This window comes from Nicotiana sylvestris, chromosome 7 (genome assembly GCF_000393655.2).
Source record: "Nicotiana sylvestris chromosome 7, ASM39365v2, whole genome shotgun sequence".
In the NCBI taxonomy this organism is placed as follows: Eukaryota; Viridiplantae; Streptophyta; class Magnoliopsida; order Solanales; family Solanaceae; genus Nicotiana; species Nicotiana sylvestris.
Window position 1 is genome coordinate 149,079,911 of NC_091063.1, and position 15,075 is coordinate 149,094,985.

Here is a 15,075-nt window from a genome sequence, read left to right on the forward strand (position 1 = left end):
TCCTAGGGTTATAAGGTCTGAAAATAGTGAGACGAAATGACTTAAAACGGGTTGGAGGCATCCTATATAGGTCCAAATATCTTAAACCGCCTTAGTGGGCCCCATAGAGAGGTGCTTGGCGCAGTCTCGCGAAAATGCGAATATCTCTCTACTCTGAGTTTGTATCGATGAACGGTTTAATGCGTTAGAAACTAGACTCATAGATATTTAATTTGGTTGGTAGATCACCCCGTAATTCCTTGTAAATAAGGAGAAAAGATTAGAAACATTTGACCTAATGTTTAAGTAACATTATAAACCTAAGTTGAGACAACTTTTGTCGATTTTTGTTTCATAACTCGTTTGAATTCAAGACTTATGATACGTATATTATATGATTAAAATACCTTAATACATGACCTCTTGAGTGTATTAAGCACCGCTAGATTTATCTGAAAATATGAGTTACAACATCCTTGATTTATTTAACTTCTATACTTGTTAATCACCCTTATACACTCTTGTATCACTTAAGACCAATAGGATTGACTTCTTATCATCTCAAAGATAATTCTTTCTTGGATTTATGTTAACTAATATATGGAATGAACTAACACATGTGGATATGGGTTATAACAAGGACGACTCACCGCAGGCCAACACAGGCGACTCCTTATTCACTCATTTATGGAGTCGAAGCCGTCTTGCCACTTGAACGTCAAATACCTTCGTTACGACTGGCTATTCAAGAAGGGATCATTGATGAAGAAAATACTCGACTTCGGTTAGCAGAGTTGGAAGCTCTTGATGAAAAGAGATTGGAAGCTCAACAGATTTTTAAATGTTATCAAGCTCGATTATCTCACGCCTTCAATAAAAGAGTTCGCTCGAGATCCTTTCAAGTAGGAGATCAAGTCATTGTCGTACAAAGACCCATAATTACTTCCCATAAACCTATAGGGAAGTTCACTTCAAAATGGGATGGGCCATATGTCGTACAAGAAGCTTACTCAAGTGGGGCTTACAAGCTGGTTGATGCAGCTGGTATGAGGATCGGCCCTATCAATGGCAAGTTTTTGAAGAAGTATTATCCTTGAAGTTGCAATGCTCCTTGATGCACGAGCCTAAACTGTATGTTGCCACACTCCTGGCCCGCAGGAGTATAAACTGTGTACGGCCCAAAAAAAAGTCTGCTAGGTTGAAAATCTCGAAAGAGGCAGCCTAGGAAAAAGTTAGGACGTAAAAAAAAGGGAGTCCGCTAGGTTGAAAACTTCAAAAGAGGCGGCCTAGGCAAAAGTTAGGACATAAAAAAATTTAAAAAAAAATCACCCAGTCTGAACTACGATATGACTTGATCCTCTTCGCCGAGGTACGTAGGCAGCTTAGAGTTTCATTCTAAGTTCGGTCGCATAAGTTCAAACCCCAATTGTTGTTCGAATGAAGTATGAATGAATGTAAGATCAAACTGAAATGTCATCCTCATGTTGAACTTTGATCTCATTTGATTTAAAGGGGACAACCATCCATGGTAAATTGATATCTTCGATGGGCCGATTTTAGGAGGATGTCAAGTATTTGCATTGAAATCCAGGGATTCTCTATGTCTTAAGGATCACCAAACCTTCAAGTTTGTTGGTCTCCAAGTCCGCTCTCTTCCTTAAAAAAAGGGAAGAAAAGAGAGACATCAAAAGGAAATACAAGTATAAGGAAAAGATTGCTTGGCACGACGTTTCAAATTCAATAAGACTTGAACTTTAGATATTTGTGAGAATATGGCTCTTAAATTTCGATTGATGGCAAGTAAGACATCTTCCGATCTCGAGGCTTCCATACCAAGATATGAATTTTTGTGAGACTGCGCAAATCTGGAATTGATTGCGTGGTGCAATGTAAAGTTAATTTTAGAATATTATTTGGGATGATTCAAAAGTTGTTTAATTGAGAATTTTGGATATGTTCTAGGTCTTGAAATCTAGTTTTCTTGAAATTAAACGGTTTGCAATTTCGATATTTCTACACCGAGATATGATTTCTTTGGTGAGACTGCGCAAATCTGAAATTTATATCATGGTGCAATATAAAGTTGTATTCAAAATATTATCTGGGACGATTCTGAAGTTTGTTGATTGAGAATTTTGGATATTTTCTAGATCTTGAAGTTTATTTTTCTTGAAATCAAATGGTTTGCAATTTTGATATTTCTACACCGAGATATGAATTCTTTGGTGAGACTGCGCAAATCTGGAATTGATAGCATGGTGCAATATAAAGTTGATTTCAAAATATTATCTGGGACGATTCTGAAGTTTTTTGATTGAGAATTTTCGATATGTTCTAGATCTTGAAGTCTAGTTTTCTTGAAATTAAACGGTTTGCAATTTCGATATTTCTATACCGAGATATGAAATTTTTGGTGAGACTGCGCAAATCTGAAATTTTCAACATGGTGAAATTGAAAGTTGGTTTCAAAATATTATCCGGCGCGATTCTGAAGGTTTTTGATTCTGAGTATTAGATATATTTTAGATATTTAAGTAATCAAATGGTTCATTATTTGGACTCTCCCACGATAAGATATGAATCATTTGTTACAAGCACGTAAAGCTAAAAATTATGCGACTAAGATAAAAGTCGAACAATGTAAAGCAAAAGAGAAGCTGAAATATTTAAGCCCTCGAAGTCTCCAAGTTGAAGTCTTCAAGTGTATTCAAGTTGAAGTCCCCAAGCTGAAATTTTCAACCCCGTCGGTCTTCAAGTTTAAGTCTTCAAATCCGTTGATCTTCAAGTTGAAATATTTAGGCCCTCTAAGTCTCAAAGTTGAAGTCTTCAAGTCTGTCGGTCTTCAAGTTGAAGTCTTCAAATTCGCCGATCTTCAATTTGAAATATTTAGGCCCTCTAAGTCTCAAAGTTGAAGTCTTCAAGTCTGTCGGTCTTCAAGTTGAAGTCTTCAAATTCGCCGATCTTCAAGTTGAAATATTTAGGCCCTCCAATTCTCAAAGTTAAAGTCTTCAAGTTCGTCGGTCTTCAAGTTTCAGTCTTCAAATTCGTCGGTCTTCAAGTTTAATTGTTTAACCCTCCGAATCTTCGAGTTGAAATCTGCAAAGTCCGCCAAATCTTCAAAGTTTTCCAAATGTTCAAGTTGAGGTCGTCTTCGAGTTGAAGCTTTATAACTTTCCAATCTTAAGGTGGACATATGAGTCCCTTTGCACCTTAAGTTGGCCTTGCCGAAAGTCGGGTCATTTTGAGAGTAATCTCTCCGATAGTCAGGCCACATTGAGAGTAATCTCTCCTATAGTCGGGCCGTTTTGAGAGTAATCTCTCCGATAGTCAAGCCATATTCTGTGGACATATAAGTCTTCCAATCTTAAGGTGGACATATAAGTCTCTTTGCACCTTAAGTTGGCCTCTTCGCGGGTTTGTCCTTAAAAGGAACTATAACTTTCCAATCTTAAGGTGGACATATAAGTCCCTTTGCATCTTAAGTTGGCCTTGCCGAAAGTCGGGTCATTTTTAGAGTAATCACTCTGATAGTCAGGCCACATTGAGAGTAATCTCTCCGATAGTCGGGCCGTTTTAAGAGTAATCTCTCCGATAGTCAGGCCACATTGAGAGTAATCTCTCCGATAGTTTCTCTGATAGTTGGGCCATTTTGAGAGTAATCTCTCCGATAGTCAGGCCACATTGAGAGTAATCTCTCCGATAGTCGGGCCGTTTTGAGAGTAATCTCTCCGATAGTCAAGCCACATTATGTGGACATATAACTCTTCCAATCTTAAGGTGGACATATAAGTCCCTTTGCATCTTAAGTTGGCCTTGCCGAAAGTCGGGTCGTTTTGAGAGCAATCTCTCCGATAGTCGGGCCACATTGAGAGTAATCTCTCCGATAGTCGGGCCGTTTTGAGAGTAATCTCTCCGATAGTCGAGTCACATTGAGAGTAATCTCTCCGATAGTCGGGTAAGGATGAGTACTCATCCCTTCACACCTCAAGATTGTCTTCTTCATCCGTGGATCATCTTGTTGAACAAGAACATATCTTTCTCGCTTGACCTACAAAAAAATGACAAAAGAAGAAAAGCACAAAAAAGAAGAAGAAATTACCTTCGCGTCAATGCTTTCGAGTCCGCAAAACTAGGCTCAATATGGCTTTGCAAATATTGCAAATTGATACTAAACAAATACGATGCAGGGGTTTATATAGATCTCAAAGGGACTGCTAAAACATGTGAATTGTCAATGTAGGATCGAGTGTATGAGGCGACTACTACAATTCTTTTCCGTATGGGACTCGTCTGGATACGGCGGCGAAATGAATCCAAGATAGTCTCAAATTGTGGTAGGAATAGGGATGTTCACGGTTTGACAGAAAACCGAACCAAACCGATTAAGTAAACCGATATTTTTCTTGATTTGGATTGGTTTTGGTTTTAAATTTTAAAAACCGATAATATTTGATTTGGTTTTGGTTCTATTGTAAAAAAACCGAACCGAACCGATTAATTATATAAAAATATGAATAATTATTGATATATGATATAATATATTTTCGTAAATAATTTTAAATACTTTATGCATTTTAATTATTATTTTGAATTTTGATTTATCCTATTTTTATCTTAAAAGATTGCCTAAGCCCAAAAGAATAGGAATCGGCCAATTTTCTTTTCCTTAAGAGAATCTAATTCTCTAACCTACACACATACTTTTTCATAATAAAAGAGTTAGAAAAAAAAAAATCTACTACAAGAGTAAAGAAAGCAAACTCAAATTGCAAGACTATAGTAGCTAAAGCTTGAGAAAATAATTTTTAATTTGTTTTTTATTCATTTTTTTCGTATAAACAGGTAAATAAACTTTCAGTTCCGAAATAAATATATAAAAAAACATAAATTTAGCAAATTATTTTCAGATTGTTGTCTACTGTTGTTTTACTATTATCGATTTATCATTAACTTACTGGGAACTGAAAAACCAAACCAAACCAAACCAACAACAACCAAACCGATGGTTTGTGTAATTTGGTTTGATTTTGATTTTAAAATTTTAAAAATCGATTAAATTGGTTTGGTTTTAATTTTAATTAAAAACCGGCCAAACCGAACCGTGAACACCCGTAGGAATTGCAAAGCTAATATGAAATTGTGTCTAATCATGACAATATGGAAAGATTTCCTTTCCCAAAAGGAAACATAGATGTCAGGCGGCAATTCTGGTTTCATATTGAAATCACAATTTTCAATTGTTGTCTTATCCCTTTTTAAATTAAATGGTCATTATACTGTTCGAATAATTGACCGGGTGTATACGTAACAAAATCGCATAGACAATCTTTGTGCTCTAAACTGGCCTAAGCCAAATTTGATAGACCGCCAGTACTTTGTTACTCGTTTTCGGTTTTGACAAATCTGCACCTCAACAAGTCTTGAAGTAGGGGGCATTTGTAGGCATATAAAATTTATTGATTTCAAATGCAATAAATAATTTGGATTCTATTTTATATATATTAGTCCAAATAAATATTTTGGGCTAACATAATTGGATTAATTTTATAAGACCAATATTGTTGGGCTAGCTCATTTAATTGGGCTAAAGTAATGAGCCCACTTCATTAAGCTCAATATGTCATCTTCCTAAAGGCCCAGTTTGGTGCCACGTGTCAAATGATGTGGCACGCCAAGTCAAACGGAAGAACCAATAAGATCATGCCACGTGTCAAAATGACAAGACATGCCAAGTCACACTAAAAGGCCAATGAAATCGCGCCATGTATGCAAGTGACATGTTCTGGCCAATCAAATGCGTCCATGTCACACTTCAATTTGATTGGTCGGAAAGAGTTTGTTCTTATCATAACTCTTCCCTTCCACAACTATAAATAAGGGTCTTCATAACTCAGAAAAGACACCAGAAGTTATAACAAGAAGCAAGAAAGAGCTCGTGGATCAAACGCTGCAAATTCCTCCACAAGTTTCAAGCTTTAAGTTCAATTTCAAGAAATCAAGTTCAAGCTCAAGAACGAAGAACAAATCAAGTTCAAGCTCAAGAACGAAGAACAAATCAAGTTCAAGCTCAAGAACGAAGAACAAATCAAGTTCAAGTCCAAGCAATCAAGCTCAAGCTCAAGAACAAGATCATCGTTCGTGGCAACAAAAATAGATTCAAGATCAAGTTCAAAGGCCCTTGAATTTATTTACCATTGAAAAGAAGAATTAGAGGATTCATAGAGATTGTACACTCAAATATTCAAAATTTAATACTACGATTTTGCGATATTTTCGGTCTTAATTTTATTTTCTCGACGCAAATTTATTGTCTACACATTCAACGTTAAGATAGTGTTTTTAAATTCTCGTTACCTAATAATCTCACATTTTTACCACTAAATTTTTGAAATATTGAACTTTTAAGCTCTTGGAAGAAGAAAGTCGGAAAAAATAAAGAAAAGGTATGTAATATTACTAGAGAAGCGAAAACGAAAAATTATGACTTAAAAAGAATAAGAAAGAAAGTGTAAGAATTTACAACTATTCATACATCCCATAGTAATAATTCTATTATTGATGGTTTGTTCACAAATATAACAAAATTATCTTTCCTTTTATATAAAAAATTATTTATCTACTAAAAGTACTTAATACTTTTTTTAAAGAAAACTTATAAATTTATTATTGCTAAAAAATGAGGCCCTCAAATTTGGGGACCTAAAGCAAGTGTCTTACTTGCTTTACCATGGAGCCGGCACTGGTATACAATGTTTCGATAAATTGTACTGTTTACCGCAATTTCATGATATCACACGCCAACAATATGAAGAATAAACTTGTAAACAAAGAAAAAGTAAGGTACATGGTAAAATTATTATATAATAAGGTCGGGTGAAGGATAAAATAGAATTATTTAATATTAAGGAAGGGCAAGATGAGAGGAAAAAAATAAGGTAACGACACTACCACACAAAATCGATCGTTCCATAAAGTGAAACTTTTCGTCATTATGTAACAACGAATTTAACGATACGATACAATAAAATTTAAGTAGCAATCAAAATAAACATTACATTTAAAGTAATAATACAATTACAATACAGCATATAACAACCTTCCAAACAAGTTCTTCTTAGCACTTACTATTATAGTATTGCTATGGCCTTATAGGTTCCAAATTAAGTATTCGATATAATTTTCATAATCTTTATGTATATCTATTTTTCATATTGAAAATACAGAATCAGTTAAGTCCTAGGTTATACACTCCATCCGCCGCGGTTTACATAGAAAAAGAAGAACTTTAGTGAAGTATGGCATATGGCGTCACGTCATAACAACTTTTTTTGATTTTTTATTCGGTGTCCAGTACTCGCATTGGAGCTCGATTATATTCGGATTCGCACAGCGTAGGGGCCCATTTGGGGAAAAGCGCTCCCTATCAAGGATTTTTCCATACCCAAGGCTCGAACCCGTGACCTCTGATCAAGGGAGGAGCAGTCTCATCAACTGCACCACATCCTTTAGTGGTCTCGTACCAACCTAAAAGTTTCTAAAAAATAAATAAAACATAGCCACTATAATAATGCAGTCCAAAGACACTACATCTGCAGAATAAATGTCACTCTTCTTGTTTGGCTGTATTTCTATAACTTTTTTCTCAAACACCAAACTGCCCTTTTCATTAAAAAGCAACATTCTTACAACAAATTCCTCAAATCTTCTGTACCTTTCAATCCAAATCTTATTACCTATGACAAAATCTTGAAATTAAACCTGAAAATGTTGCAAATCCCTTTAGAAATGGCCACTTTATGTCTTCTACTTTTCTGCTCTCTCATTTCCACCTCTATACAGCTTGATGGCTTCATCTACACAAGATTCAATCAACCAAACAACAACATAACCTTAAGTGGAGTTGCAGAAATAAGCCAAAATGGACTTATTCAATTAACCAATGAAACAAGTAGATTTATGGGTCATGCTTTCTATTCTTCACCTTTTCAGTTCAAGAACTCAACTACAGCCACTGCTTTTTCTTTTTCAACATGTTTTGCTCTTGCTATAGTACCTGAATATCCAAAACTTGGTGGACATGGACTTGCTTTTACTATTTCTCAGTCCAATGATTTAAGCACAGCTCTACCAAGTCAGTATTTAGGTTTACTCAATGCTACTGATGTTGGTAATTTCTCTAATCATATATTTGCTGTTGAATTTGATACAGTACAAGATTTTGAGTTTGGAGATATTAATGATAACCATGTTGGTGTCAACATTAATAGTTTAAGGTCTAATATGTCTGCTGCAGCTGCTTATTTTGATGATGATTTGGTAAAACAAGATCTGAATCTTAAATGTGGTAAGGTAATATTGGCATGGGTAGAATATGATTCAGTTAAAAACTTGGTTAATGTTACTCTTTCAAGATCTTCTTTGAAACCCAAGTTGCCACTTTTATCTTATCATATAGATCTCTCTCCATTTCTCAAAGAAAATATGTATGTTGGTTTCTCTGCTTCAACTGGTTTGCTTGCTAGTTCTCATTATATATTTGGTTGGAGTTTTAAGTTGAATGGTGAAGCTAAATTTCTAGACTTGGATTCACTTCCATTACTGCCTGGTCCCAAGAAGAAGCACACTGGCCTAATTTTAGCTATCTCAATCATAGCTGTTATTTTTGCTTTGATTTCTATCTTAGTTGGTATTTATTTGATCAAGAAATTCAGGAATGCTGATGTTATAGAGTCTTGGGAGCTTGAGGTTGGTCCTCATAGATATTCTTATCAAGAACTTAAGCAAGCTACTAGAGGTTTTAAGGATAGTGAGCTTCTTGGTTTTGGTGGATTTGGTAAGGTTTATAAGGGTGTTTTACAGAATTCGAAGATGGAAATCGCTGTGAAGCGTATTTCGCATGAATCTAAACAGGGTTTGCGTGAATTTGTGTCTGAAATTTCTAGCATTGGAAGACTTCGTCATAGGAATTTGGTTCAATTAGTAGGATGGTGCAGACGTCGTGGTGACCTGTTACTTGTTTACGATTTTATGCCTAATGGGAGCTTGGACAATTTCTTGTTTGATAAACCTAAAGTTGTATTGTCTTGGGAACAAAGGTTCAAGATCATCAAAGGGGTTGCGTCGGGTTTGCTATACTTACATGAAGGTTATGAGCAAGTTGTGGTGCATCGAGACGTTAAGGCTAGTAATGTGTTGCTAGATGGTGAGTTAAATGCCAAGCTTGGAGATTTTGGACTAGCAAGATTATACGAGCACGGATCAAACCCGTGCACGACTAGGGTAGTAGGCACATTGGGGTACCTTGCACCAGAATTGCCAAGAACAGGACGGGCTACAGAAAAATCTGATGTCTTTGCCTTTGGTGCATTGTTGCTTGAGGTGGTTTGTGGGCGTAGACCAATTGAATCAAAGGCAGATCCTGAGGAGTTAGTCTTAGTGGATATGGTATGGAACAAAATGAGAGAAGGGAAAACTCTTGATGTCATAGACAAGAGATTGAAAGGCGAGTTCAATGAACGTGAGGTTGTGATGGTGATGAATTTGGGACTAATGTGTTCAAACAATGAAGCGTTGGCGCGGCCTAGCATGAGACAAGTGATGAGTTACTTGAAAGGTGAGATTGAAATGCCAGATGCTCCAATGGCTCCTGGTGTTTATAATGGAGGATTTGGATTCGACGAAAATGAACTGCATTCTTTAGCATCTTCAAGAGGACACACATATTTGGCTAATGGAGATGTAGATGGTACATTTGTTTCTATTTCTACTGCACCAATGTCATGTTTATTTACTGATGAAGTTCCTAGGTAGTGATTGTGAAGTTGTGTGCAAAATTTTCTCTTTGTTTTTCCAGGAATATCTCCTGGTGAATAGTACTATTTCAAAGTTCAAAGCTAAATCACAGTACATTTAGGCAGGGCAGCCTGGTGCACTAATCTACCGCTATGCGTGGGTTCGGAGATGGGCCGGACCACAAGAGTCTATTGTATGCAAACAACTTTACCAATTAGTTACATTCTTTGTTCTTAACTTCTTTCTGTCCTTCACTTTTCAGCAGGGGCGGATGCAGCGTATAACCTACGGGTTCAAATGAATCCATAACTTTCGACGCGGAGTAAAAATTTGTATGTAAAAATTCATTAAAATTACAAAAATAATAGATATAAACCCATAAATTTAAAAATACAATGGGTTCAATATTAAAAACCTTTAAAATTTAACCCATAAAGAAGATTTGATAAAACTATGCCAGAATTATGAAAGTAACCAACTTTTTTGGTCAAGAAACAGAAAAATATGGTGACACATATCATGTCAAAGGTTTAGTGGAGAAATGAGAAAAATGAGGTTTCTGAGTCAATCATCACCAAATCCATATATTTAGGTATGTAACTAGTCTCACAATGAATAGATAGAAGATAAAGAAAACAAAGTAATGTAGAGATAGTGACGTTTTATCATATTGAGAAGTTAGAAATGCCGCCATACTTTAATATATATATATGCAATTAGCATTGTGCCTATCTGATGCCAATGGACATAAACGAAAAAAAAAAAAAAAAGTAAAATCATACTCTTTCTATCCTAATTTATACCCTCTTAGTTTATCTTTAGATTGACACATTTCTACATTTAAAATTACTTTATCTTTAAACTTTTCAGTTCAGTCTTAATGAGATAATTATAACCAAAGAAATTTTTAAAGCTTGTTTTAAACTTCAAGTTTCAAAGATTTTTTTTTAATTTCTTAAATTTCGTACCAGTCAAACTCTATCATATAAATTGAAACTGCGAAAATAAATTTGGTCTTATTTCTCCACATCAGCCTCTTTCCTACTTCAAAATAAAATCATGGAAAAACATACCTGATCTCTCTTTCAAAATAATTAGTTTACTCCCACCAAGAGATCAGTAGTGGTGCACCTTGAATGTCTAGAGGGGAAAAGAAAATCTTACCGAAAGTGGACTTTGGTAAATTCTTTTGTGCTGCCGACCAATAATAAATAAAAATAAATGAAAGTGTTTTCTCTGTAACATTTAAAGCTTTTGGATCGGACACTTTCATATGGTTCAAACTTCAAAGCAGACAAAGTTCAACATTTCCATCACAACAGTAAAAATAATTATTATACCGCAATTTCCAATAAGTTGAAATCGGAAGGAAAATCTTACAAATAAGGGAAAGTGGATCTCACCATCACGATTAAGAAAAATGTCCATTTTTTAGCTTAAAAAATTTTACTCGCACGTGAGAGAGCATGCTTGTCGACCTAAACTAAATAAATAAAAATATTTCATTTTTAAAACTTTTAAACTTTATGAGATGGTTCATTCACTTGTTCTTTCTGGTCGCACTTACGGCAACTAGGGCACATACGTCGGGTTGGTTCAGATTTTATAATTACCAAATCAAATCAATTGTGTCGGGTTATTAAATTTAAAGACCAAACCAAACCAATAAAACTCGGGTTTTCAATCTCGATTTTTTTCGGGTTTTCGGGTTATTCAGATTTTTCGGTTTTTTCTCAGTAAAATCTTCGTAGCACAAAACATATAACTTATGCTCAAAATATTCTTTAATCCTAGTAAGATATAACTATATAAGGTATTTTGCAAGAAAATAATACAAAATATGAGATGTATCATGGTATTATCCTAAAATATTCAACAATAAAGATAATAAAATTATATAATATAAATATTGCTAATTTGAAAGCCATAATAAACATAAACATAATCTAAAAGTACTAAGTTATGGTAAAATAAATAGACTAATAACAACGACAACAACAACCCAGTATAATCCCACAAGTGGGGTCTAGGGAGGGTAATATGTACGCAGACCTTACCCCTACCCCGAAGGGTAGAGAGGCTGTTTCCAGGAGATCATCGGCTAAAAAAAAAAGCAACAGGAGCCGATATATTAGTACCATAAAAGATGCATAATACAATAACGGCAATATAAGAGATATGAAATACAGAATACGAAATACGAAATAAATGGCTGGTATAGCAAAACTAGCATGTAAAGCCCTGCATCAATAGACGACCAATGATATTCTTAGTCTAACTCCTAACTAGCTAGTCTCACTCTATTGTGATGTAGAAATATTCACAATTTTCCCCTAACCTACAACATTAATGCTCGACCTCCATAATTCTCTATCAAGGGTCATGTCCTCAGTAATCCTAAGTCGCGCCATGTCCTGTCTGATCACCTCTCTCCAATACTTCTTAGGTCTTCCTCTACCTCTCCGCGTGCCCACTACAGCCAGTCGCTCACACCTCCTCACCGGTGCATCAGTGCTCCTCCTCTGAATGTGCCCGAACCATCTGAGTCTTACTTCCCGCATCTTGTCCTCCATGGGGGCCACGCCCACCTTCTCTCGAATATCTTCATTCCTAATCTTATCCATCCTTGTATGCCCGCACATCCACCTCAACATCCTCATCTCTGCTACTTTCATCTTCTGGATGTGTGAGTTCTTTACCGGCCAACATTCAGTTCCATATAACATGGCAGGCCTAACCACTGCTCTATAAAACTTACCTTTTAGTAACGGTGACACTTTCTTGTCACACAAGACTCCCGACGCTAACCTCCACTTCATCCACCCCACCCCTATACGGTGTGTGACATCCTCGTCAATCTCCCCGATCCCCTGAATAACCGATCCAAGGTACTTGAAACTACCCCTCTTGGGAATGACTTGAGAGTCAAGCCTCACTTCAACTCCCGCTTCCGTCGGCTCAACTCCAAATTTGCACTCGAGGTTATGTATTAATTACATGACTAAACGTTAAAGAAAAAATAAAAATAGGTTATGCATTTTTATCTAAATTATTGCAAAACAAAAAATAGATATTCAATACATCGTTGTTTGTATTATTGAATTGAATATCTTTTGTTAGCATGAGTATTCATTTGATTTTGGTTTGGGCTTTTGTTAGCATTATTTAAGTTACTAATATTAATGGTTATTAAACTTAGGGATTAGAACATTCAAAAGTTCTAAATCCAACCTTGAAATAATACCTTAAAAGATAAAATTATGAAAAAGTTTAAGAAATATTTATAAATTACATCACAATAAGCATATTTATATAATAAATATATCTAAAATTTATATATATATAATGCCGGGTTGGTTTGGTTTCGGTTTGACTTTTTTTAGTTAAAACCAAACCAATTATGGTTGGATTTTTTTTTCCAACACCAAACCAAATCAAACCAAATCAAACCATAGTCGGATTTGTTTTCTCGATTTGACACGAATTATCGGGTTGGTACGATTTGTCGGTTTCTTTTTTACACCCCTAACTGCAACATAGCTTGGAAACCTGTGGTCAAGCTAATAAAGATTTTATAACAGTAGCTCCTGTTTGACCATAAAATTTGGAAGTTTTTCTTTAAATTTTATTTTCAAATATCTATTTGTTTATAAAATTTAATTATTTTTTGGCAAATTTTGAAAATAAAATTGCTTAAATCCCAAAAACAACTCTAGAGTAGTTTTTAAAGTCTTCTACTCACAAAACTTCAAATTCTTTTTAAGTAAAATGCACATCCTAACACAATTTCAACTCTCAAAAACTATTTTTCATCTCATTTTTTTAAAACCAAATCTATATCCAAACGCTCGCCGAAATAATTCAAGAAATGAAGAAGCATTCTAACCATATATTATATATTATTCAATGAAGTATAATAAGACTTTGACCTTCTTAGATATGGTCTATCTGCTTTTTGAGACTGTGGCAACCAGTTAGAATTTAAATATCTATTCTCACGTTTAAAATGACAAATCCATCATCTTTCACACAATTTGGAAACTCTTTAGCACAACATGAAATCATTGTAAGCATTTTAACCCCAACGACTTTATAATTACTTACATGTGACTATATATATATAGCTAGGTTAAAATGTGTGACAATAGTTCCATAAAACTGGTTAGATATTGAATAAAGCAGCTATAAATGAACTCTTTCGTTTTTTGTTCTATTCCGCATGCCTTATTGCCCAATAATGTTGAAGAGCTTTCAAAAAAAAAAAGGAAGATTGATAACCAAACAAGATTTTTATTCTTTGTTTTTCTTCATTTTTTTTTAAAAATTTAATTCCTTGTTACGCCATTTAGGCTGAACTTCAGTTGCATTTGATGTATCTAAATTCAGTGCTCCGCTCAATGTGCGTCTAAATTCAGTACGTACTTCTACCCTCCTAACTATTCCATTCGTTTCAATTTGTTTGAACCTATTTGACTGGACACGAAATTTAAAGAAGAAAAAAAGAGCTTTTAAAACTTGTGATCTAAAATAATTCATAAGTATTTGTGTGGCTATAAATTATCTCATTAAGAATAAAAAAAAATTATAATGTATAATTATTTTTAAATTTAGAAAAGACTTTAAAATTGACTTAAAAGAAAATAGATTCATTCTTTTTTAAACGAATGGAGTATATCTTTCCAGCTCACCCTTGGTACAGCTGAGTTAACAACCCTTTACATAGGCCTCTGTTGTCTTGTCACTTGGACTATTGGTCCTCATGTGACCAAGATGTTACAAGCTATGAAATAAATTCTTGCAGAAATATGACACATTTTAAGACTTTACAAGGTTGGTTTGGATATTCATATAACATGAACTGTTGTGTATTTCAAGCTAGTTGATTCCACTGAGCTAAACTAAGAAATTTCAATTTCTTTAAAATCGAGTAAATTTTATGAGCGACCATTTAACTTTGTATTTATTACCCAAAAGTCACTTTTTTTTCTTTTGTTACGTAAAAATCATTGAACTCTGTGTTTATCATTTTTATATTTAAATCATGTTTGAATATGATTAAACAAATTGAGTGCCATGAAAAAATTAAATGTAATATATTATAAAAATAATAAATAGAATAATTTAAAGTTATTTTAATTATAAGTAAAATGGCTAGGTAAAAATATATTATATAATATATAATATAGAAGGTATCACATAAGTGAGAGGATTAATGTCAAGGACATAATAGACTTCAAATAAAAGTATTATAAAATCTGGCCAAGGTGACTTTTGTGATAAATAGAGCAAAGTAAAATATTTTTT

At 34.4% G+C, this 15,075-nt stretch overlaps 2 protein-coding genes across 2 annotated transcripts; both read left to right on the forward strand.

The window, feature by feature from the left end:
• The first annotated feature begins 596 nt into the window (after positions 1 to 596).
• On the forward strand, positions 597 to 1,076 carry LOC138873936 (uncharacterized). Its single transcript, XM_070152428.1, has one exon. The coding sequence runs from the start codon at positions 597 to 599 to the stop codon at positions 1,074 to 1,076; it is 480 nt and encodes a 159-aa protein (XP_070008529.1).
• Positions 1,077 to 7,586: 6,510 nt separating this feature from the next.
• Positions 7,587 to 9,933, forward strand: LOC104210593 (L-type lectin-domain containing receptor kinase S.4-like). The gene is made up of 2 exons (XM_009759532.2): positions 7,587 to 9,724; positions 9,833 to 9,933. Exons 1-2 carry the CDS (start codon positions 7,744 to 7,746, stop codon positions 9,850 to 9,852), a joined length of 2,001 nt encoding a protein of 666 aa, XP_009757834.1. The 5' UTR covers positions 7,587 to 7,743; the 3' UTR covers positions 9,853 to 9,933.
• The last annotated feature ends 5,142 nt before the right edge of the window (positions 9,934 to 15,075 follow it).